The sequence below is a fragment of the Lepidochelys kempii genome, chromosome 11 (genome assembly GCF_965140285.1).
Source record: "Lepidochelys kempii isolate rLepKem1 chromosome 11, rLepKem1.hap1, whole genome shotgun sequence".
NCBI lineage: Eukaryota > Metazoa > Chordata > Testudines > Cheloniidae > Lepidochelys > Lepidochelys kempii.
In genome coordinates, this window is record NC_136390.1 from 46,099,354 (window position 1) to 46,124,904 (window position 25,551).

Below are 25,551 nucleotides of genomic sequence, written 5' to 3' on the forward strand. Positions count from 1 at the left end.
CCATAATGTCCTCCTCTCCCTCCTAAATTTCTATGCAGTTGCCTCATTTATCTTATCTGTCCAAGTTACACTGTACCCTTTGTTTTACATTTTCTAAATTATACATTTATCATTTAAACAATTCTATAAATGTACTTTTCCAAGGTTAAAATTGCAATCACTTTACAAATCTGTCAAGTAAAAAAAATTCACTGTAAAGTTAATACGTCTGTTCACAAAATGAACCAGAGCCGCGCACCGTGATTCAGAATGATCAGTACACTTACAATAGATCTACAAAAGAAGTTACAAATAGGTTCCTCCAGCTTACCAAGCTCTTTCACAATTAATTTGGATTTGCTTAGCAACCATCTCTGTTGAGTTCTACCCTTTCTTTGTAACATTTAACTCCTCCCTCTGAAAAATATTATTCCCATTCACCAGAACCACAAACTGATACCATCTGGCAAAAAACAAAACAAAACAAAACAAAAAAACCCCCTATGAAGTAGAGTAACCCATCACCTTGATTCAGATACACCATACCAAGAGCTGTTTACAACATTCCTGGACTGGAATTCTGTCACCAATACTCATACAGTATATATATTGACCCCCCACTCCATCTATAAGGATGGCAGTGTGCCCACTAACAAGCTGACATACTAGTTTCTATATCACCTTGGAGCCAGTCAAATATAAGTTTAGAAAGCTAGCCAGTTGAATACAAGTGACATCTGCTTAATAACAGGTCCTCCTGATAGACAGCAATACCAAATGATGTTTGAATATTTAACAAAGGAAATTATATTTTTTATTACTTGTAGCAGGGTCTATTTGTGCTATATGCTGTACAGAGTACAACTGGATCCCGACTGAAGCTTCTAGGAGAAATAGTAATACCTGCAAAAATGAAGACTGAAATATCCTCCCATCCAGGGTCCAACTGGGCTGACTCATGCTGGCTCAGTAAGCCAATACTTTGGTTTTTTAAGCTGCTATCATGTGTTCCAGAATCTCAACTTATTTTAAAAAGGCACATTTCTAGCCCTTAGGGTTGAAACATGCCCCCCACCTCATTCTACAGAAAAATCTGCAATGGTGAAAAGTGGGCCAGTTGCGTAGCACATCTGTGTAGCACATCTACAATGGGGTTTGCACTGAAAAAAATCCCAGCATAGGCAAGTCCTTAATACGATCAATGCAATGTCTGCATGAGTTTGCAGGGAATCTGAAACAGCTCTGGGATACATGAACTGCCACAAGCATCTGTATAGGTGTTAACTCCAAAAATGTTTCCACATTAAAAATGTTACCTGATTTGATCAGCAGTAAAATAGTTAAGAAAGCAGAGGGAGGATCATACCATGAACATCTATAGTTTACTGTGAGTACTTTTTCCCTTTCTAATCTAATTTATGGAGCTGAGCCCTTTGGGGAGCCAAGCTCAGCAGAATATCCATGATCATATTTTGAACAGCTGCACGATTTACTGTGAGTGGTGTTTGACTTTTGCATCTTAAGCGGAAAGAGCGTGGAAGAGACTATTCAGCTTTCCCCAACGCCCCATATATAATACCTGCTCCCAGCCCAAACACACTGTCCTTCCAGACCAGGGTTCAAACACATTAACAGAGCTGTATAAAGATGTTTGTATTATTGATGCTTGTGCCATGCTTGTTCTGAAGATAAATGCAGGATTTTAGTCTCCTGCAGACTTCAGGCTAATGATCAAGCATCTTTCATTAATAAACAAGAAAAAATACTTCTTGATATAATCTCTAAGCATAACATGCATTTCATGACTATGTGATGACCAGAAGACAAAACTCTGAAGAGAGCAATTCTATACTATAAATTCATTTCTAAAAATTCCATCCACTAATTACTTAATTATTATAATCTCATGCAAGATACACTCCAAGAGCTGGAAAGTAATGAAAAAATTCCATTATTTCTGCAAATATTTAGCTTTCAAAGTAAATTAGCTGGATCTCAACTGTATTGGTAACATTTCTCTATTTTGTTATCTGAAGGGAAGTTTTTATATACATTGTGTGTGAATGAAATTACATGAAAAATATTTAACTTCATAGATATAGCATCATGAAGCCAATACTCTAGAAGAAAGTCTATATTTGCGAACAGAAGTTTTGCTTGCTGCTATATTCCTAACAGTACTGCACCTCTCCCTTCTGAAACATACAACGTTCAGATTCCGAAAGAGCAGGACCCTTCACTGTCAGAAATAAGTTTCTCAGAATTGTAGGAATCCAAATACCATACTTATAATCTTGATTGCATGATAGTAAGATGAATAACTAATATCACAATCCAGAGAAAGATGCAATTAATTTCCCCTCCCCACCATTCTCATAATCCGTCATTATGCCTCAACTCACTCATGCTTTCCACTGAACTGTTTCCATCTTTTACCCACTTCTCTTCACACTTCATTCCCTTTTCACATTGCTGCCAGGTGCACTTGGGACATCTCTTGCTAAGAATATCTGTACATCAACCAGCTGCAGTTTGCCGGTTTAAGTAATAATACTTCTTGTTCTTAATTATGATACAGCATATATTGGGGAGAGAATACATGCAACTCCTTTTGAAGTTAAAGGAATTTGTGTTCATATATGAAGTGGAAATAGGCCCCTACATACTAAACTCACACAAAAATCCCCAAACAATATTGTACTTCTCCTGAAAAATTAAACTTCACAATACTTACACTTATGTGTGCCACTCTACTCTTCATTTTTTCCTGTAGCTCACCTAAAGTTCTGAACTTGTAGAAATAATAACGTACTCAACTCAAATGGGGATCTCTTATGAAAAAATGTTTCACCTACAAAAGATAAACAACACATTCCATAATTGATTAAACAATATTTAGATTTATTTTTAAAGGTAAAACAATCACTGGAGAAATGAGTTGTGATCTTTACAAAACTTTAAAAGAATCAAGTCTAGGAATCATCTCACCAAAACATTAACTTGAATATTTCTTATTGCTTCACATAACTACAGTTACATTATATTATATATATGTTTTAATCTGCTAAAAATAGAAAAACACGGATAACACCTACCAAAATTCTCCTAAATAAAACAGAAATATTATTCTACCAGAACAAGTCTGTCTGATTTCAGTATTTTCTGATGGTCTGAGACTGAAATCGGGTGTACCTGTGTAAAACAAGATTCTAATTAAAATTTAAAATTAAATTTTAGAATAATCAAGATGATCATAAAGATATCAAATCCACTTGCAAACAAAGGCAGTATTAATTTCCATTCTGTGAAATGGATATTGTTCATAGAATATCAGGGTTGGAAGAGACCTCAGGAGATCATCTAGTCCAACCCCCTGCTCAAAGCAGGACCAATCCCCAATTTTTGCCCCAGATCCCTAAATGGCCCCCTCAAGGATTGAACTCACATTAGCAGGCCAATGCTCAAACCACTGAGCTATCCCACCCGTCTCGTTCATCACAAAGCCAAAATTAAGAGAGAGCTTTGTTTGCACAAGTCTGCTCCCAGCTGCAATCTTGTCAGCCTATTGATTATACTTTTCAGTAAGACATTGCCTCAAACTCTCATCAGGGGAAGGAAGATTTAACCTCTTAACATAAAATCCACATTGGCAACGCTGAAAAGCAGCAGAAAGCTGAAGACGGTTCCAGTTGCTTTTCATCTCAGTATTTTAACAGCATTTCAATTGCAAGATAACATTTGGCAGGCCAGAAAGAAAATACTCACAGCAGCAGCACTTTTTTATAAATCTGGGGTGAAAACTGGATGTTAGAGCCAGAAGAAAATCACTCTCTGTTATTGCCTTTTGTCTTTTCTAATTTCCTGATTTAAAGATCTTTCCATTCTATATAAAGTTTATAGGACTAGTAACTAGAAAAAAAAAATCAGTGAACAAACAAACAAAGAGACAAAGGAAAGGCAGTACATCCATAACTTACCAAACACAGAATATACTGAATTCAGTCAGGTTAAGTATATTTTTATCTTCTGAGTGATATTTTTATCTTATTTAAGAGAATTTTGTCAGACATTATTCTAGCTTCCCTGATTTTAGAAATGCAAGCTCAAACAGTTGCATTGCAAATGCAGATAGCCAAGTTTCAGAACTTGACTATTATGGGAGAGAGCAAGGATTGTGGGGAAAAAAGGAGTTTACCAAATACACTTGTCTTTGAAATTAGGTGGGTTTTTTTTTTTCTTTTTTCGAGTACTCTGGAAAAGGAAGTGGATCCTAAACAAAAGAGAGGACTCTTGCTGATGGCCACTCTCACACTTTTTCCTAAAATACTTAATTAGCTTTAGGAAAAACAAAGAAATATGCATATATATACACATCCAAAAATTGTAATTTATTTACTGATAGCTAGTAAGTCCATTGTGAACAGTGATATTAACAAACATACAAGTATCACTTTTCACAGCAGACTTACTCAACCTTGGCAAGCCTGGGGACAAATTAAGCCGTGGATATGGGGGGTAGACGCAGCAGGGGGCTAGAGCCTGAAGCCCCACTGCCGGAGCCTGCTGTCGTGCAGTTGGAATCCGGGACTGGAGCCTGAAGCCCCGTGGCCAGAGCCTGCCAGCCCACCATCCCAGGGCTAAATCCCAAAGCCTGAGCCCCACCACCCCTGGGAAGGTGGGGAACTCACTGGGTGCTTGCTCCTCCAGTGTTGTGCCCAAGGTGTCTCCAGAGGGGAGCAGGGCCCAACCCCTACTGGCAGCCCCAGCAACCAACACCAAGGCAGGGCATCCAGGAGAAACAGGAAGGGTGAGGAGCTGCTACTCTTCTTCCTCCCCCCCCAGCCCAGGAGGCTGTGGCCGCAATAAAAGTCCCTGGTGGCCGCATTCAGTAAGGACAAATGCAAAGTACTTCACTTAGAAAGGAACAATCAGTTGCACACATACAAAATGGGGAATAACTGCCAAGGAAGGAGTACTGCAGAGAGGGATCTGGGGGTCATAGTGGACAAGTTAAATATGGGTCAACAGTGTAACACTGTTGCAAAAAAATGCGAACATCATTCTTGAATTATTAGCAGGAGTATTGTAAGCAAGACATGAGGCATAATTCTTCCGCTCTACTCCGGGCTGATTAGGCCTCAACTGGAGTATTGTGTCGAGTTCTGGGCACATTTCAGGAAAGATGTGGACAAACTGGAGGAAGTCCAGAGAAGAGCAACAAAGATGATTAAAGGTCCTGAAAACATGATTTAGGGGGGGAAGACTGAAAAAATTGGGTTTGTTTAGTCTGGAAAAGAGAAGGCTGAGAAGGAACGTAACAGTTTTCAAGTACATAAAAGGTTGTTACGAGGAGGAGGGAGAAAAACTATTCTTCGTAACCGCTGAGGATAGGACAAGAAGCAATGGGCTTAAATTGCAGCAATGGAGGTTTAGGTTGGACATTAGGAAAAACTTCCTGTCAGGATAGTTAAGCACTGGAATAAATTGCCTATGGTGGCTGTGGAATCGCCATCATTGGAGATTTTTAAGAGCAGGTTAGACAAACACCTGTTAGGAATGATCCAGATCAATGTTTCTCAAATGCGGCCACCAGGGGCTTTTCTTGCGGCCACAGCCTCCTGGGCAGTGATGGGGGGGGGGGGGGGGGGGAAACAGTTGTCCCTGCCTGTTCCTTCTGGATGTGCCACCTTGGTGTTGGTTGCTGGGGCTGCCAGCAGGGGTTGGGCCCTGCCCACCTCTGGAGACACCTGGGACACAACCCTGGAGGAGCAGGCATCCTGGGAGTTCCCCACCTTTCCAGGTGTGGTGGGGCTCGGGCTTCAGCCCTGGGATGGTGGAGTGGCAGGCTCTGGCCCACCCCCCCTGGCAGCAAGGCCTCATCTCCTGGCTGCAGGACTTCAGCTATATCCCCAGGGCTTCAAGCTCCCTCCTGGAACTGCATCCCTCAGGCTTCAGACTCTGGCTCCCCGCTGCCTCCCCCACCCCTCATTGCCCCTGGCCCCTGCTGCCTATCCATCCATCTCCCCATCCAGGGCTTAATTTGTCCCCAGGGATGCCGGGGCTGAGTAAGTCTGCTGTGAAAAGTGTTACTATCCCTTTTCACAGCAGACACTTGTTAGCTAGTTGGGAGGCTGTGAAAAGTGATATTAACAAACATACAAAAATCACTTTTCACAGCAGCAGACTTACTAGCTAGCAATAAATAAATTACAAGGATTTTGATGTGCCTATTTATTTGTTTCTCCTAAAGTTAATTAAGTATTTTATGAAAAATTGTCAGAGTGGCCACCAGCAACAGTTGGTGGCCGCTCTCTGAGGCCACCAAAAATTTTGGCAAGGAGTTCCACAGGTTGACTGTGCTGTTGTGAAAAAATACTTCCTTTTGTTTGTTTTAAACCTGCTACCTATTAATTTCATTTGGTGACCCCTAGCTCTTGTGTTATGAGGAGTAAATAACACTTCCTTATTTACTTTCTCCACACCAGTCATGATTTTATAGACCTCTATCGTATCCCCCCTTAGTCGTCTCTTTTCCAAGCTGAGAAGTCCCAGAAATCTCTCCTCATACGGAAGCCGTTCCATACCCCTATTCATTTTTGTTGCCCATTTCTGAACCTTTTCCAACTCCAATGTATCTTTTTTTCAGATGGGGCGACCACATCCGCACACAGTATTCAAGATGTGGGCGTACAATGGATTTATATAGCAGCAATATGATATTTTGTCTTATTATCCCTTTCTTAATGATTCCCAACATTCTGTTTGCTTTGACTGCCGCTGCACATTAAGTGGATGTTTTCAGAGAACTATCCACAATGACTCCAAGATCTCTTTCTTGAGTGGTAACAGCTAATTTAGACCCCATCATTTTATATGTATAGTTGGGATGTTTTCCAATGTGCATGACTTTGCATTTGTCAACATTTGAATTTCATCTGCCATTTTGTTGCCCGTCACCCAGTTCTGAGAGATCATTTTGTAGCTCTTTGCAGTCTCCCTGGTAGCTATAGTAGTTTTGTATCTTCTCCAAATTTTGCCACCTCACTGTTTAACTCTTTTTCCAGATAATTTATGAATATATTAAATAGGACTGGCCCCAATACAGATCCCTGGGGGGCACCACTACTTACCTCTCTCCATTCCTAAACCTGACCATTTATTCCTACCCTTGGTTTACTATCTTTTAACTAGTTACCAATCCATGAGAGAACTGTTACCCCTGGCTGCTTACGTTGCTTAAGCAGCTTAAACTTCCAAGTGAAGACTGACACAGTGATTTGTGAAGCCTGAAAACAACCTGCAAGCTCCAGAGTCTCTATTGTTCCTGCAGTTTTACCTGCTTTTTTAGGCTACATCTATACTACTTGCACCTCAGCAGCATAGCTACATAGAGCCTGAAGGATTTTTCCTTCGAGGTCATTATTGCACCTTTCTGAGAGGTAGCAGAGAGTTTGATGGAAAAAAACCTTCCCTCCACGTAGCCGTGCCTACACCGGGGATGAGGTCGAGGTAACTACGGTGCTCAGGGCACGACACCGTTTACAGTCCTGGGCGAGATAGCTTGATCGCTGCGATTTTTAAGTGTAGAGCCGGCTTTTTAGTGACCGAAAGACGCCAGTTCCCACCTCGGACACTCCCGGCCCGTGAGCAGCGGTGAAACGGCGAGGCGCCCATTCCGCAGAGGCGGGTGCTGCAGCATGGGGAGCTTGGACCCAACGACAGGCTCGCGAGGGGCCGACCTAGCAGCCGGTGCATAAACGTGGGCGGCCCACTGCGATAGCAGCGCCCTTTCAGGAAAAGGGGGCTGCATGGGCGCTGAGTCTGTGCGGACACCGGGGAGATGCGGGGAAGGGATGGGCGCCGAGCGTCGGCCCCGGCCACTCGTACCAAGGCAGCCCATCCCCCGCCCTCACCATGCTCCACCCGCAAGGTGACAGAGAGGTCCCGGCAGGGGAGAGCAGCCGCCGCGCGATGTGGGAGAAGAAGTGGAGATGGTGAGACTCCCCCACAGTCAGAGCTTACCTCAGTCTCCCAAAGGCCACCATCCTACCGGAAGTAACTTTACTTCCGGTGAGACGCGGGGGCGGGGTTTTCCTGCCGGAAGTGCAGTAACACCTCGTGGATCTTAATAATTTTAACGGTATTTATTTGGTGTTAAACCGAGTTAATAAGAGCGAAAAATAAATGCAGAAAATAACCCAATCCTCAGCGAGCCCCACAGCAGGCGGGTTCTACGTCAGCAACATGGCGGCCTTGGAGCCTCAAACGGCCGAAACGACAGCTCCCAGCATGCAGTGCGACCTGAACGTAGGCGGGCTTGCGCGCGAGCGGTTTCCCGAGGTGCTGATGGGCGGCCCCAGAGGGCCGGGGTCCCTTGTGTGCGCTTGTGGCTCTGGGCACCACGCGGGGCCTGTCGCCGCCCCGGGCAGCAGCAGCCCCCGCAGAGAAGCGCGCGGTTCCCGGCCTGGGGCTCAGGAGCCCGCTGCTCTCGAAGGCTGAGAAGCTTTGCAGCTACTCAAACGCTGCAGGGCACCTGCCGACCTGGGGGTCCCTGGCTCAGCACGAGCAGGGAGGGGGAGTTTAAAAGCTGGCCCCATTTTTGGATTCAAATGAGCCGCCCCCTTAAAAGTAGTAAGTAGGGAGTATTTTAAGAACCGAAGGAAGATACGTCCTAGGTAACTCTACCCCTGGGTAGGGTAGGTGTGACATGGGCTTTTTAGGAGAACTTGCATGTTGAATTTTGGAGGAAGGGTTGTTGAAAGTCAGGCTCTTTGTGAAAAGCTAACTTCAGCCTTAACTATGGAGCAGCTACTGCTATGCCACAGCAGAGCATGCTGGTGATTCAGACTGTGCTAGCATTAGTCAGGTCACAGCACAGAAGTCATAGGTAGTATGGTAAGAAAAGCAGCTGCCTCTCTAACATCCCTCAGAAGAAACCAGTTCCACTGACAATTCCCCTGCCGCTTCCCAGGCCCGGGAGTGGAGGGAAATCAGGCATTGTTTTTTTGTTTGGTTGGTTTTTAAAGTTTAGTTTTATTTTATTGGTTCATCATAAATCACAAAATCATATATATGCCTTTTGAGGTAGCTGGTTGATTGATGGTTAGGGCTTGTCTACCCCTGGAAGCTAATCAGAATAGCTATTGTGCATACATTAATTACCCACATACTTATTCCAGAATAGCCCTAATAGCTTGCCAAGTGCATACTTTATTCCAGAATCAAAGTAACTGATTATTCAGGAATAATGTGTGCTTCCAAAGTGGAGGAATTATTCTGGAATAAAATCATTTTTATTGTGTAATAGCATCCATATAGTGAGTTATTGCAGAATAGCTTGTTCATAGTAGCTCTTTTGATCACAATAGCCCCATGCAGTTTTGTAAGGTGGGAGAGAAGTTGGGGGGGAATTACCAACAGCTGATTTTCCTTGTACATAGAGCAACTTGAAAATAAATGATTTAATGTAAAAACATATTATAAATGCATTTGTTGCTGCCTCCAGGCATGTACAGCTAGACTGAGCCAGAAAATATGTGTGTGTGTGTATTGTGAGGAGGGAGGCCTGGATGTGGGATTAGTAGGAGATGAGGAGGGAAAGGGATAAGGAGGGACATGGAGGGATGGTGTGTCGTGCTGTACTCTTGTAGGGTGGCTCTGGGGGAGGAAGGAGTGTAATCCACACACCTTGTGGGTGTGATGTTCTGTCCCATCTAGCGGCACCGGGACCACTTAGAGAAAGGGATAGAGAGATTGAGTCTGCTCTATAGCTTTAGCTAACAGCCATTTGGCTTTTAGCTCATGCGGTAGAGGCTCATGCACTAAGCTCCAGCGGTCCCGGATTCGATGATGACTGGGGTCTGTTGGTGTTACAAGAGCACAGGGAGGGAAGCAAAAAACAGACTGAGGAAGTGGTGGTGGGATAAAGATGAAGTGAGTAAATCATGCATGGACATGGTGCATAGAAAAGAAAAAGGGCAGGGAACTGGGTGGGGCACAGAGAAGGTGTAGAAGGGGGTGCAGGAGACTGGGACAGGGAAAGAGAGAGAGCGTGACGGGTTGGATCACAGAAACCCTCTGGGGGCTGCCTACTGATGTGCCAAGACTACTTATGCCCCTGCTTTCCTGCCCTGGCAGCTTGGGACTTCGGTGCCCTGCCTGGTTTGAGCCAGTCTCGCTAGCCTGCTGCAAACCTAGACTCAGGTCTGAACCACATCCCCTAACAGCTGTAGGCTTAATTGAAAGCATCTTAAGAAGTGTTCCTGTCTTTAACACTCAGTTGCCCAACTCCCAATGGGGTCCAGACCCCAAATAAATCCATTTTACCCTGTATAAAGCTTATATAGGGTAAACTCATAAATTTTGTCCTCTATAACACTGATAGAGATATGCACAGTTGTCTCTCCCCCCCCCCCCCCGTATTAATACATACTCTGGGTTAATTAATAAGTAAAAAGTGATTTTATTAAATACAGAAAGTAGGATTTAATTGGTTCCAAGTAACTTCTGAAGCAGAACAAAGTGAATTACCAAGCAAAATAAAATAAAACACACAAGTCTAAGCCAAGTACAGTAAGAAAACTGAATACAGATAAAACCTCACCCTCAGAGATGTTCCAATAAGCTTTCTTTTACAGACTAGTCTCCTTCTAGTCTGGGTCCAGCAATCACTCACACCCCCTGTAGTTATTGTCCTTTTGCTACAAACAGAAGCTCTACACAAAAGACTGATGACCCATCCCAGCTGTGGATGTACTCCAGAGACTTGATTTGAACCTGCAGTTTATTCCATCACTGCGACAAGCCTGAACTAAGAATGTTGCCATTACTGTATGTAATTGATTCCATTTAACCGATTCTAGCTCTCACCTATATCTTTTTCCTTTTATGAATAAACCTTTAGATTTTAGATTCTAAAGGATTGGTAACACCATGATTTGTGGGTAAGATCTGAATTGTATATTGATCTGGGCCTGGGGCTTAGTCTTTTGGGATCAAGAGAACCTTTTTTCTTTTACTGGGGTATTGGTTTTCAAAACCATTTGTCCCCATAACGAGTGGCACTGGTGGTGATACTGGGAAACGAGAGTCTAAGGGAATTGCTTGTGTGACTTATGGTTAACCAGTGGGGTAAAACCCAAGTCTTCTTGGCTGGTTTGGTTTGCCTTGGTGTGCATAGAAACCCCAGTTTCTACCCTGCTTTAAGCAATTTGTCCTGAATTGGCACTCTCAATTGGGTCCCACCAGAACCAGCATCGTTACACAGACTAGAGGAGGTTCATGGATGAGGCTTTGCAGGTACACAAGGGGCGGCATGGACAGACTTTATAGAGGTGTGCTGGGAAGCAGGAAGAGGCAAAGTAAGAGGAACCAGAGGCTTGGTGACCATGAGAGCATGGGAGTGAATAGGCACAAAAGGTGGCAAGAAAAGGTAGAGATTTTATTCATGTTAAGGAGTTTAAACAAAATGGGCTGAAGCTCATTACTCTGTCCCATTTCAATGGTGCAAAGCAGCCACAACTGGCTTAAGTGAACTTAAGGGGAATCCTTTTGTGGCACACAGCTCTGTAGTTGAATGGTGTTTAAATGAAAGTCTCGTTAGTGTCACCAAAATGAATGTAGACAAATATGTCTAGCTCGACTCAGAATCAGATAAAATTAAAGCTATCTTATGTACCTGTATGGCTCCCATTACCATAATAACTGTGCCTCTTAATCATTTAATATATTCATCCTCACAACAACTCTCTAAGGTAGATGGGGAATTGAGGCACAGAGATCATACAAAGTATGGAGTGGCGCAGGGAACTGAAACTGGGTCTTAGGCTCATACCCTATCCACTGGATCATATTTCCTTATCTTCCTGCCTCTGTTCGTAAAATTTAGAAACTTTTGTTGAATACAATAGCTAAAAAGTTCTCTTAGCGCTCAGCAACCACAAAGCTGATTTGCAAAACTCTAGCATCCAAAGTCTGGTCTGGATAACACACCCAGAGGAGCCAAAACATAAAATACCAACTTTACCTGTTTCACAGTAATCTCTTCCCGGAAAGCTCAGTCTTATTGATATGCTGTGTTGATAATTTGTACTTTCAGTTGAACTCGGTCAAATGTACTTGTGACACTCTGTACCCCATGTACTCGACTTTTATATGGTTATGATATATTTTGTACAAAGTATGCCTTGTGAGGTATCATTTGAAAACAAAATCTGCTGATTATTATATTTTGCTGTATGCTTGTTACTGAAGTACGTTGTCGTTCTGGGTAACACCCATGAACCAATTCCTCAGAGACAAAGGCACACTGGCATGCCAGGAAAGTGCTAATGATCTATTACAGGGGAGTTGTAAACAAGAAATTTACAATTAATCTGAAAGACAGTTTAGAGCAGGGGTTTCAAACACGCGGCCTGCAGGCCGCATGCAGCCCGCAGGATTATTTTCTGCTGCCCACCAGTTCCCCGTGGCCCCCCCTGTCCCCCCAGCATTTATCTAGAGCGGCTCCAGCCTGGCATGCGCCGGGGTCAGGGCAGGCTCCCTCCCTGCCTGCCCTGCCCCTGCGCTGCTCCGAGAAGTGGCTGAGACCTGGGTGAGGGGGGGCACAGGGGTCTGTGAGTTTGCCCTCTGCCCTCTGAACCCCTCCTGCAGCCAAACCCCCTGCCCTGAACCCCCTGCTGCACCCCAAACCCTTCCTGCACTCTGACCCCCTGCCCTAAGCCCCCTGCCGCACCCCTCCTGCACCCCAACCCCTGCCACACCCCGACCCCCTGCCCTGAGCCCCCTGCTGCACTGCACACCCCAACCCCCTGCCCTGAGCCGCCTGCTGCATCCTGCACCGTCCCACCCTGCACCCCGATCCCCTGTCCTGAGCCCCCTGATGCACCCTACACCCTCCTGTACTCCCTGGGGGCAGGGAGGGGGTAAAGTTGGGGTGGGGATTTCAGGGAGGGGGTTGGAATGGGGGCAGGGAAGGGGTGGAAAGAGGCGGGGCAGGGCCTCACAGAAGGGGTGGAGTGGGGGCAGGGCAGCGGGGGACGGGGGGGTCAGTGGTGCGGCCCTCGGGTCAATGTACTAGTCCTCAAGTGGCCCTCGTCGTCATTTGAGTTTGAGATCCCTGGTTTAGAGCTCACATATGCAATGGAACTGCCTACCCACTTGACCCACCCAGCAAGGATTTTTCCAGCACACAAGAGTTTGGGGTATAAAAAGGGGGGAGGAGAAGAGGGAGGGAGAAATGCCTCTAAACCACCTCACCTTTCGAACATCAATGAATACCTGAAAAATTGTGAACAAAGGGGAGTGGTCCCAGGCCGAAAGGAAATCCTGCCTGAGACCTGTGAACTGAGAATTGCCTGCTGCAACTGGTTTGGTGAGAATGATGTTTACTTCAAATCCGATTTACTTTGATAAAGTTTAGGAATTGGCTTGCGGTTTTATCTTATTTCTTTTGTAACAAATCCTGACTTTTATGCCTTGCCACTTAAAATCTATCTTTAATTAATAAACTTGTTAAATGGTTTTATCTAAACCAGTGTGTTTGATTGAAGTGTTTGGGAAAACTCCACTTGAGACAACAAGGCTGGTGCATAATTGTTCCCATTGTTGGAATGATGGACTGTTAATGAGCTTGTACTGTCCAGTGGGCTACTGAACAGTACAAGGTGTACATTTCTAGGGGCAAGGCTGGGACTGAGGGATATGTGGGTGTTGCCCTATATGTGATGCATGGATGTCTGGGCATGGCATTAATATATTCAGCTGGTAGTGACTTTACATGCTGGTGCCTGTGAGTGAGCAGAGCCTGGAGGCATTGCTGTTCATTAACAAAGCATGCAGTGTAAAAGGCCTCCCAGGCTGTAGAGCTCCGGGGCTGCATCAGGTCAGGTTGCACCCCGTGGGAAGGTCAGAGTACTTTAATTGCTGTAATTCAGAATGCCTGCAGAAGCACTAAATAAACAGGAATCACAACACCTATCCCAAGGGAAAAGATTATGCATTTTGCTGATAAACTAATGTGCATGTTTACAGCAAGAATATATTGCACTTTGTTTCCTGTGATATATGTCATTTGATGTAGTCACTTTAGAAATACAGAATTTTAACATATTAATAATTACGTACAAAATAACTAAGTATGGTCAAATATTTTCAGTACATGAGCCTCTCACCTCACGTACACCTCCTGGGTGTAGGTGCGTCTGTGTGAGCCTCTTGCTCTTGGTGTTCATTTTAGGTAGCTCCCCTGTGCCCCAGGATCACGGTGCCAGGCTACCTTGTTTAGGCCTGAGGGGGAACCTGGGTGCCGAGTGTCCCAACCCAACTCCTGTGAGGAAGGATAGGAGGCAGCAGCAGCAGCCTGAAAATGTCTGTGCAGCAGCTGGCTCTGATGGTGGCAGGCCAGGATTCAGGATCCATTGCTGGACATGGATTCACACTCCATGGTTCCCAGAAGGTCTGTAGGGAAAAAGGCCTGTGGAAAAGCCAACAGCTCTATGAAACAGGCTTAGCAGCATAGGTTGAAGTTCCATGGGAGAGGGCCAGGTTAGTTTTAGCATGTTGAACTAGAAATTCTGCCTCTCAGTGAGACTGATGGCTCTGGCAGACCAGAATCTCAGCTCCAAGAAGCATCCATTCTTAGAAAAACTGGAGATTTAGGCAGAAGGATAACATGGAAAAGAGGGATTTAGGCTGCCCTGCATCTTTCTTAGCTGCTGTTGTCTTCTGTGGGTATGCAGAGTAGGGCACATATATCCAGTGCTATGTGCTATCCCTGCAGTCAGGGTATATTACCACACACTGTTTCACTGCAGTGAGGGTGTTGTAGCAAAAGCAACACATCTGTGTTACAGTTAAAGCTTATGGATCACCTTGGCCATGCTGCACAGCCTGTGCTCTTGCTAAGTCCAAAATCCCATTCTAAGAAGTGGTGTTATAAGGGGTAAATAATGATGAGGACAGGAAAGTTATGGCCAGCAATCAGGATCGGTTGGTAAACTAACTCCATCCAAACAAAATGCATTTTAAGACAACCAAATGCAACATGATATATCTAGGAACAAGGAGTGCAGGCCATACCTCCAGAATGGGGGATGGTATCCTGGAGAACAGTGACCTGAAAAAAAATTAGGTTTCTTAGTGGACAGCTCAGCTCCCAGTGCAATCCTTGGATGTATAAACGTAGGAGTAGAGAGGCGATTTAAACTCTGTTTATAGCGTTGGAGAGATCAATACTGCATACAGTTCTGGTGTCTACATTTTAAAAAGGATGCTGAAAAATTGGAGAGACTACAGAAAAGAGCCACAAAAATCTGAAGGTTGGAGAAAATGCCTTACAGTGAGAGGCTTAAAGAGCTGACTCTGTTCAAATGATGAAAGAGAAGACTGAGAAGTTACTTGATTACAGCGCATAAGTTCCTTCATAGGGAGAAAATACTTGGTACTAAAGAGCTCTTTAACATAGTGGAGAATAGCAAAACAAGAACCAATGGCCAGAAGCTGATGCTGAGAGGTAGTTTGGCTAAGCAGAGGACTATCTTTTTGTTCTGTATTTGTACAGCACCTAATGTAATGGAGTCCTGCTCCAAGACTAGGTCTCCTAGGCACTATGGTTATACAAATAATAATAAGTGGATGAAACTTTTATCTACCCCATTATTAAGAGATCTGGCCTCTATTTCCCGTTCTGCCAGAAATGGCTTTGTGCAGTCTCACAGATCTTCAGTTATCATGTCTGTAAGATGTGGGGAGTGATATTTGCCTGTCTGCAAAGGTAGGGCCATGAGGCTTTGTTTATGATCTCGACTCCTAGACCAATGCACCTTTCCCTAAGCTAGAGGGTATTTGGATGGGCTTTTAAAAATTGCACCCCAAAGTAACTATCCGAAGGTGGCCATGATAGCAGCTGAAAATAGGGCCTCTGTAACAGGGTCTCCCAAAACTGTCCCTGCCTCAGTTTCCCCACTGATGGTAAGTCATAAGGCCTACCCCCTAGCCAGCTGCATCAATGAAGTTCTCACCAGCATCAGTATTTCCTTCCTTTTTCCTAGGGATAGCTTTATCGCACAAACACTGCTCATCATTAATCAAAATGGATAAACATTTCCTGCCACCTTGCCCCGCCTAAGGCCTCTGCTTCAGAGGGCTGTAATTACCACTGCTACCTACAGAGTAATATTCTTAACCAGGACTGTTAATATTCTTAACCAGGACCATGACTAGGGCCCTACCAAATTCACGGCCATGCAAAACGCGTCACGGACCATGAAATCTGGTCTCCTCACCGTGAAATCTGGTCTTTTGTGTACTTTTACCCTATTGTATACAGATTTCCCAGGGGGAGGCCAGCGTTTCTAAAACTGGGGGCCCCGACACAAAAGGTGGTTGTGGGGCAGGGCTCACAAGGCTATTGTAGGGGCATTGTATTGCCACTTTTACTTCTATGCTGCCCTCAGAGCTGGGCAGCTGGAGAATGGTGGATGCTGGCTGGCCGCCCAGCTCTGAAAGCAGTGCTGCAGCCAGCAGCAGTGCAGAAGTAAAGGTGGCAATGCCATACCATGCCATGCCATGCCACCCTTATTTCTGCATTGCTGTTGGCAGTGGCGCTGCCTTCAGAGCTGGGCTCCCAGCCAGCAGCTGCAGAGCTTCCTGCAGCCAGGGGAGGTTCCTGGAGGTGGCTCTGACCCGCCCCCAGGAGTGGCTCCTACAGGGGAAGTGGAAGTCCCGTCCCTCACCAGTCCAACCAGGACCAGCAGCTGGAGCCCATTGTATGGTAGGAGCCCTTGGCTAGGGCACCCCCAGCCCTGTCCCTCCCCAGCTCCAGGCCCAGCATTCTGGCATTTGGGGCTTAAAGGGGTCTTGGGCTGGCTGGGGTGGGGAGGGGGGAGAGTGCGGGTGCCCAGCTCTGAAGGCAGCTCAGTCACCAGCAACAGTGCAGAAGTAAGGGTGGCAATACCACAACCCCTCTACAATAGCCTTGTAACCCCCTGCGTAGCCTCCTTTTGGGTTGGGACTCCCCCGGTTATATACCACCCTGAAATCTCAGATTTAAGTATCTGAAACTGTGAAATTTACAAATTTTAAAATCCTGTGACCGTAAAATTGACCAAAATTGACTGTGAATTTGCTAGGGCCCTAGATCTGACACATTCTTCCATATCCATCCCCTAACCCAGCACCTCCTGCCCCATTCTCTCTCTGCCTTCAGATTGCCTTTATATCCCAGCAGGCTTGACTTTGAGTCACAGTCTTCTATCCTGTGACCTCAGGATTTATTCTCTTCATCTGGGAAGTTAGGCTACGCCTGGAACAGTATGCTGCTTAAAGGCCTTCTCACCCTGCCCTAAGAGGTGCACATTGCCCCACTCATTTCAGTAAAGGCCCTTCTCTAACTCAGCAGAAACTGCGGATTATGTCATCTTGTTTAGTAATATTTGTGTGGTAGAGAGAGTCATTATCTGGGATGGAGGATTGTGAGAAAGTGTTATTAAAATGTTGGTGGCCCACAAGGAGGTCATGGCTTTGAAAAGTTTAAAAAGCCCGGGCCCTGCTGCCTCTTCAGTATTTACATCACTCCTGAATTTGCTCCCAAGTTTTCTATGGCAATGTCACCTGCTTAACTGGGTGGAATCTGTCCCAAAGCCTAGAATTCCATTGGCTTTAAAACAATCTATTGAAAGAGGTCAGATGAAAAAAAAAAAAAAACGTTACCTGAGAGAGGCCCCAGAAGGCCCTGCAAAACTGCTGAGAATTTAGTTTAATTTCCCCTCAAATTAAACCTAGAGTTAGAATGGGGGTGGGGGCGCGGGGGAAGAGGAGGGCTTTTTTCAAAGCTTACCACTGATATAAATTGGCATAATGCAGGGGTGGGCAAACTACAGCCCGGGGGCCACATCCAGCCCTTCAAATGTTTTAATCCAGCCCTCAAACTCCCACTGGGGCATGGGGGCCAGGGCTTGCCCGGCTCCATGCCATGGCTCCCGGAAGCAGCAGCATGTCCCCTCTCTGGCTCCTACGGGTAGCACAGCCAGGGGGGTTCGGACACTGCCCCGCCCCTGCCCCAAGCACCGCCCCGGCAGCTCCCATTGGCCAGGAACCGCCACCAATGGGAGCTGCAGGGGCGGCGCCTGTGGACAGGGCAGCGTGCAGAGGCCCCTGGCTGTTCCTACATGTAGGAGCCAAGAGGTGGGACATGCCGCTGCTTTTGGGAGCTGCTTGAGGTAAGCACCACCCAGAGCCTGCACCCCTGACCCCATTCTGTGCCCCAACCCCCTGCCCTAGCCCTGATCCCCCTCCTGCCTTCTGAGCCCCTTGGTCCCAGCCCAGATCACCCTCCTGCACCCCTAACCCCTCATCCTCAGCCCCACCCCAGAGCCCACACCCCCAGCTGGAGCCCTCACCCCACCATAGATCCCAACCCCCTGCCCTAGTCTGGAACTCCTTACCACACCCTGAACTCCAAATTTCTGGCCCCACCCCAGAGCCCTCACCCCCTCCTGCACCCCAACCTCCAATTTCATGCATTCATGGCCCGCCATACAATTTCCATACTTAGATGTGGCCCTTGGGCCAAAAAGTTTGCCCAGCCCTGGCATAATGCTATTGAAGTCAGTGGAGCTACCTCAATTTACACTAGCAGAGAATCTGGCTCACAGCATATAAAAGTTTACTAGGACTGTGAAAGATAATATAAAGCATGTTACTAACCACTTAGGTCAAAAAAGAAACAATGCTTTGTAAGGTCTTAAAATGCTTACATCTAATTTTAATGTTTGTGGAAGAATGAAAATTATAAACTATTGGAGGGTACAGTATATTAGGGTCAGAAAAATATTAATTCAGCAAAGAGCCAGATGGTTTTTTGCTGGTACAGCTGCAGTTCTGAGCTGCTTTGTAGGAACCAGAGAGGTAAGACCTTTGTGACAGCTCAGCTGATTCTGCAGTCTGCTAGCATCAGAGTGTGTGTGCGCGTGTGCGTGTGCGTGTGCAGTGGCATGGGATTTGTGTTGGGGGAAGTTTAGAGGGCAAAACGGTAGGAGGAATGTTAGAAGAATTCTAAAAATTTGTCCTTTTTAACAGAGGGAAGAACTAGGTATAAACCAGAATAATTTTGATGATCTTAGAATACTTTTGCATTATGCTTACTCCCAGCAAAAAATGCTGTAGTGATGACAGTCAGCTAACTAGCTCATTTGCATAGTTTCCCACAATAATTTAAATTTACTTGAATGTACTGTATTTACAGCACAATATACTATACCATCACCCCAGGAGCTGTATGTGGAGGGGTCCACGGATCTCCCTGTGACTCTTTTTGGTAAGATCTACCCTTCCTTTCTATTGGAGTTCAGGGAGTGGAACAGGGCATCAGAGAGGGTGAACCATCTCCCAGAATCCATGGATTTCCACATGAAAATTCTGACAGGGAGTAATACAGCTAAAGCTGTATTCTCTTCCAATTAGTCCACTCTGTGGCAGCTCTGCATATGCAGCGAGACTCAAATCAATGATACTTTGTGTTTTTGGCCCTCTGGGGCACTGCAGTTGGATATATATTCGAGCCCCTTCTGGCTGCTCTAATAAACTGTGTATTCTGCGTATTACACCTTCAATGTAGGAAGTTGCTTTACCTACCCCTGATGGGGCAGAGATTTAAGATGGATGGTGTAAACTGGTGGCTGCCTCATCAGCTCAAGAAAGAACCAGTTGCACACCTAAGTTCAGGCTTTGCTTTAGGGCACAATTTATTGTTCAAACATAAAAATTCATGAACAAAGCAATTCCTTTGCCCAACATGGGCTGCAGTCCCCAGAGACTCTCAGCCTGCACACCCCCTGCTGGGTCATAGGACAGGCAGTAGTTCTTAGCCTTTTCCTGGCTCTTTTACTCTATCACAGCTGGTCACAGTGAGACACTCTTCCATAGATATTACATATTTGCCTTTTAACTTGAACTAAATAAGGATAGTTTAGACTGACAGTACATGCTTTGCTCTTTTTATATGGAGAACACAAAGAAATCTTGAGTACACTTTTATCTTCTATCCATGCCAAAAATCTAGGTGGTCTCATGTATATTTGTAAACAAATTTTAAACATGCTTTGCAAGGTCTTAAAATGTTTACATCTTATTTTAAAGTGGAATAATGAAAATAATAAACTATTGATTTTGTAAAGCAAAGGCATTTCAAAGCTGAAGGACAGGGGTGCAACAAAATGAGCACATTGAGGAAAAACAACTTGATAGTAAATGTATTACAGATTAAATGTAAATGTATTACAGATTTTTGCAACACAACCAGTGAAAAAATTATGGTTGGAAAAAAATGCTACATGACCAAAGTGCGGTAACTACCTCCTGAACTATGACAGGGAATATGCAATTTGTTTTGAAATGGACAGAAATAAAAAATGCTGATGCTAAGAAAAGCAAAATGGTAAAGGTAGTTATAGAAACAGGACAATGAATGTTCAAGTTGGTGAGAAAGTAGAGGTGCAGAGTTGTGGACTATTAAAATCAAATGTAATGATGCAAGTTTCTGAAATGACATAGTAAAAGACGATTGAAATGGTGCAGAAAAACAAGTTAGAAAAATACAAGACAGAGGTACTAAACCCACAGTGCAATCGAAGTGGTCAAGGGAGGAAAGTAAAATGAGGGAGTTTCATGAGTAGCTCAACATATTTTGAAGTGAAAAGCAACTGAGGATGTTGAAATGAAAATGCTTTTTTAAAATAGGGATTATAAAAAATTAAGGGCCCAACTGAGTGCTCTTTAGGAAGAGAAAATTCCTGCTGAAGTCCCTTTGAACATAAAGAATGGTGCAGTATGAAAGTAGTTCTCTAATATTTATGGTTTTATGTTACAAATATGACATTTTATTTCTCATAATCAGACTGTTTCTAATGGGTCTTGTTACTTTCTGTAAATAAGTTATTCTTAAAAGCTTTTGAAATGTTTGAGTATTTTGTGATAAGCTGATCATTCTTGGTTACTGGAATATTTAACAAAGTCTCATGATAATTTCAGTACATTAGTTTACTTCCTTCATTGATTCAGTAGATCTACAGTCTTGAGTCTTGGGCTTGAAGCATAACTAAGGTTGCTAGTCTGTCAGGGAGGTCACAGATTCCGTGACTTTCTGGGACCTCTGCATCAGTGGTGTGGCTGACAGCCCCAGAGCCTGTCACACCTGCTGCAGTTTGGGCGGCTCCAGACAGCTTGACTTGGGGGATGCCAGAACAGCAGTGGTCCTGGGAGCTGCTCCGGAGCAGCCGCCGTGCCCCGGGCTGCCCCCTTCCTGGAGCAGCAGTGGCACCCTGGAGCTCCCCGCCCCCAAAAAATCCAGCAGCAATGCCCCGGAGGCCCCCAGCGCACCTAAGATTTAGTCAGGGGCAGGGGTGAAAGTAAGGTGAATTACTTACCAGTATGGGGGCCCGGCCTTGGGCGGAAGGGGCGGGGCTGGGGGTCAGCTTCCCCCAGCCAGCCCTTCCACGCTACCTGGCCTGCGCCGCCTGGGGCTCTGGCTGCGATTTAAAGGGCTCGGGGCTCCAGCCGCTGCCGCTTTAACTTTGCCTGTGTACGGGCCACTTCTCACCGGTACATCGTACTGGCCCACTTTCATCTCTGGTGAGGGGTATTTATAGTACAAGTCATGGTACAAGTGAATATTTGTTTGTCAGTGACCTGTCCATGACTTGTACTAAAAATACCTGTGATTAAAACATAGCCTTATGCATAACCATTGATGTCACTGGAAAGCTGTCCATTGATGAAGGTCCATTCTGGGAATGCTGCGAGACCTCTGTTTTCTGAAGATGTTGGTGAAAGAGAGTATAGGTTAGTTCAAAGCAAGGCAGGCATATTTGTTAATCTTAATAATGAGGAGGAGAGCTTGTAATCTGTAACTGCTTTATTTGTGAGATTTGTTGTCGATATATATGTACCCAGAGCAGTGTGTGGGCACATTTAAAAAAAATCCAAATATATACATAGAATTAAATTTACACTTTAAATTTTGTTTACTTTTGTAAATTTGGAAATGTAGAGTTGTAGATTGTCAGAGTTCTTCTATGACTAGACTACTGAGATATATCTTTTAGAAAACAGAATGCACTTAAACCCAGATCCTACAAACACTTGGCCATCAATCAGACAAAGTGAGCCACATTTTGCCTACATGGATCTCTTTGCAGGATCAGTGCTATAATGGAACCTCTGTCCAATGGAACTATTTATCTGATTGAAGTTAAGCATGTGCATATGTTTTCCGGGTTGGGGCTTTAGTAATTATGGGATTGGCTGGGGCTTTATTGCTTACTTTGTCCATGAAAATTTTGCTTTGTTATTGGATTATCACATTTTTCAAGGGTAATGGAGATGCTTGATTATATGGTTTGCAAATATTAACATAAATATATCATGTCACATTAAGCTGTGTTTGATTCTACCACCTGGTGCTGTGTCATGTCACATAAACTGCAGTGACATGACAATGTTATATCATATAATCAGATGTTTTGAAACACAATGAGCTGTAAGTAACTTCCCCTCCTGCATTTTTTTTAATGCACACTCACAAAATCTATTAGGAGGTACAAAATCTGCATCTTTATAATATTGAAGTTTGCTGGCTCAAATTTGGTGCAGCATTTTAATCACACTTACCCAGATAGTGCCAAGCTACAAAATTCATATCTGAATTTTGAATCTCCCTCCCACTCAAAGTTTGAGGAGTGTTTGGGTTCAGGTTTTGGGTTTGATCATTACAGATAGGTTAATCATACTATTTTAATACAATATCCCAAAGCGTGGTACTAGAGACCTAGAATGATGGTTCCATCCTGCCTCAAAGATACTACAAACTAAGGCCCAGAATCTGGCAATTCAGTCTGCACAGGTGGATTCATGCTCCTGTGTGGAGCCCCATTGTTTTTAGTGGTGCTCCATGCAGGAGCAAGGATCTGCATGTACAGTATGATTTTCAGGATAGGGGCCTTAAAAGACAAAATACATAACAAGAACGTGGGGAAGAGATGCAACATAAACAAGGTGGTTTGAAGGGTATGGTCCACACATATCTTGTGAGTGCCACAATTTTTGTTGTCATTTTTCTGTCTTCACTTATTTTTAGCATTTATATTATAATGTAGCCTCTCCCATATCCCATATACATATACCCTCTACTGGGATCTCTAGCAGTAACAAGACACACATTCAATGTGTCTGTGGGTCCCCTTTTAAAATAAAAAAATATTTAGCTCAACCCCCCCCATCTAAAACCTAATCTACTTCTAGGGTTCAGAAATTTACAATCTAAATACCCTGCTCACTTTTGCAGGTGTTGCTTTCCCACTTGCAAAGCACTTGGGAGTATGAAAGCACAAATCCCATTTATCTGGGAAACAGATGAACAGCTATTCACATAATAAAATATGGCAGGCCAGCATAAGTGAGTGACCTATATATGGTCACCTTTTCCCATTAGTATCTCTCACAGTTGCTGCTCTTTTTTCAGTGTGTGTTTTTTACTTTTCCCCCACTCCTTTTTTCCACACAGTCTCTCCTAAGCAAAACACATAGGGCCTGATTCTCTGTGTGGCTTATGAATAGGCTGCAGTGTGTGCTGGGGGAACAAGGGTGGTGTTAAGTCACCTGCAGGCTTGCACTACTCTAGGGGCGAGTGGTGGAGACTATGCCGCTGTGTGGCATTGCCAGCTAAGAATATCAGGAGTGCAGCAGTACGCTGCAGGGAAAGGACATGGTCAGTATGCCCGCTACGCCAGGGGCTGACAGAGGGGCTGGCACAGATCCTTTCTGATAGCATATCACCATGGGAACCTCCTTTCCCCACAGTTATTCTCCAGGGGCCAGTTCAGCTATCTCTACAGCCTTTATGCTGCCAAAACGTAATGTAAGACCGAATTGGGCTCGTTTTCATGACTAATATGTAAGCCACAATGTTTCAAGCATGCCTTAAATTAGACAAAATGACTTTGCCTGTCTTTAATGGACTTCTAACTTATGTCCATTGGGAACTGAACAGTGATCAGATAGTAACAACTATTAGTGACAGCTAACATGGCCTAGATTTGAAATGGTGGCCTATAACTGAAAGATTCTCTCTCATTATTAGTTCTCTGAACCAGCTAATCCTCTTGTTATACATCTGGGCCTGATTCTGACCTTGCTTACACTTGTTTTACCCCCACAGTGAATCCACCGACTTTAATGGGATTACTTTTGATTTACACTGGTGTAACTGAGGACAGAATCAGGTTGTGTCTTAATAAAAAGGCACGCTAAAAATGTATTGATTAAAAAACCTAGCTAAATGTGTTAGTTGTCCTCAATAAGACTAGATTCAGCAGCTGTAATATGCCTAGTGCATTCCATGCACAGCACTGTCTCTGTGGTCTAGTAATGTTACATATTTTAACAAATCTATTTTCTTTGTTAATTCAACTGGGAAAAAGTAGATTTGATAGGACACACTAAGGTATATGAACTAATTTCTTCAGTAACCGCTTGCCTTGTTATATTGACCCTTCAAAGAAGAGATGTGTAGGGTGAAGTACATAGCAGCAGTGAAGGTGACCTTTAGTTATTTTTCCCTTCATTTTTGACTTTCAGTGAATGAACTTTGATTTTAGATGTAATGAAATACCATTTAATTATTCTTCAGCCATCACAGCAGCATGTCTCACATTGCAGTGCCGTTAAGGGAAGTCTATCCTACTGAGAGCACCTCACAGAACTGACTTAGATCCCTGCTGAAGTCCAATTTTAAAAAAATAACTTTTATTGACATATTAGCTGACAACTATATAATTATAACTGGAAGTAGTTAAGTTGCATCGGTTCCCAGGGGATTTTGCCTAAACTCTGGCTTCTGTTACAAGCCAGGTTCCATTAAGTTTTCCTGCAGGTTAGCAACCATGCAATTGCAGCCAATGGTATATTAAATCACAGACATGTAAAAGGTTCTTCTAACTTTGATTTCTTGATTAAATAATTCAAGAAACAAAGAGCTTATCAGAAAGTTAACTGATGAGAGATAACTCATTATCATGCTTCAGACATCATATTGCAGTGTAAGAAGCCCATTTACATTACTGATGCACATTTTCGGCCAAACTTTCAAACTGCACAAGCAAAAATGGAGGCCACCTTTTAATCTGATCCATAGCTCATAAAAATGTCCATATTTTGATTCACACACAAACAGCAAAAGAAAATAAACATTTGCATAATGCTCCCTCTAAATCTACAACACTTCTACCAGGACTATTTTTTTCATTCATAAGAACTGGTAGCCAGCTGCAGCAGTAAGAGTAACTGACAAACCAAAACCACACAGGTTAACACTCAGGGCTGCTTCCTGTCAACATCAGTTTCCCACTCTTTTTAACATTACCCAGGATTGTCCAGTAAGCAAGCAGAAGCTTGCCTCAAGCTGAAAATATAATCACCAAAGTGGAGGAATACTATTTTTTTCTTGTATGCTAAAGAAAATATAAGCATTCCTTTGTGACCACACAGAGCTGTTGCACATATACAAAACTATAAACTAGA

The 25,551-nt window shown here is 44.1% G+C and overlaps 2 protein-coding genes across 7 annotated transcripts in view; one reads left to right on the forward strand and one right to left on the reverse strand.

The window, feature by feature from the left end:
- The window catches only part of CWC22 (CWC22 spliceosome associated protein), a 58,228-nt gene extending 50,133 nt beyond the window's left edge, over nt 1-8,095 (reverse strand). For 2 of the 5 annotated variants that reach the window (XM_078847982.1, XM_073306045.2), the window contains exons 1-2: nt 8,002-8,095; nt 2,714-2,830 (exon numbers count right to left, since the gene is read on the reverse strand). In XM_078847982.1, coding sequence (XP_078704108.1) covers nt 2,714-2,740 — 27 coding nt within the window. In that variant the 5' untranslated portion in view covers nt 2,741-2,830; nt 8,002-8,095. Of the gene's footprint in view, nt 1-2,713; nt 2,831-3,074; nt 3,133-3,744; nt 4,113-7,604; nt 7,939-8,001 lie in introns of those variants that run through there. The other 3 variants (XM_073306043.2, XM_073306044.2, XM_073306042.2) reach the window with 3 other exon arrangements.
- LOC144929126 (uncharacterized) overlaps nt 1-25,551 on the forward strand; it is a 273,209-nt gene that overhangs the window by 83,224 nt on the left and 164,434 nt on the right. The gene's annotated exons all lie outside the window — the stretch shown is intronic.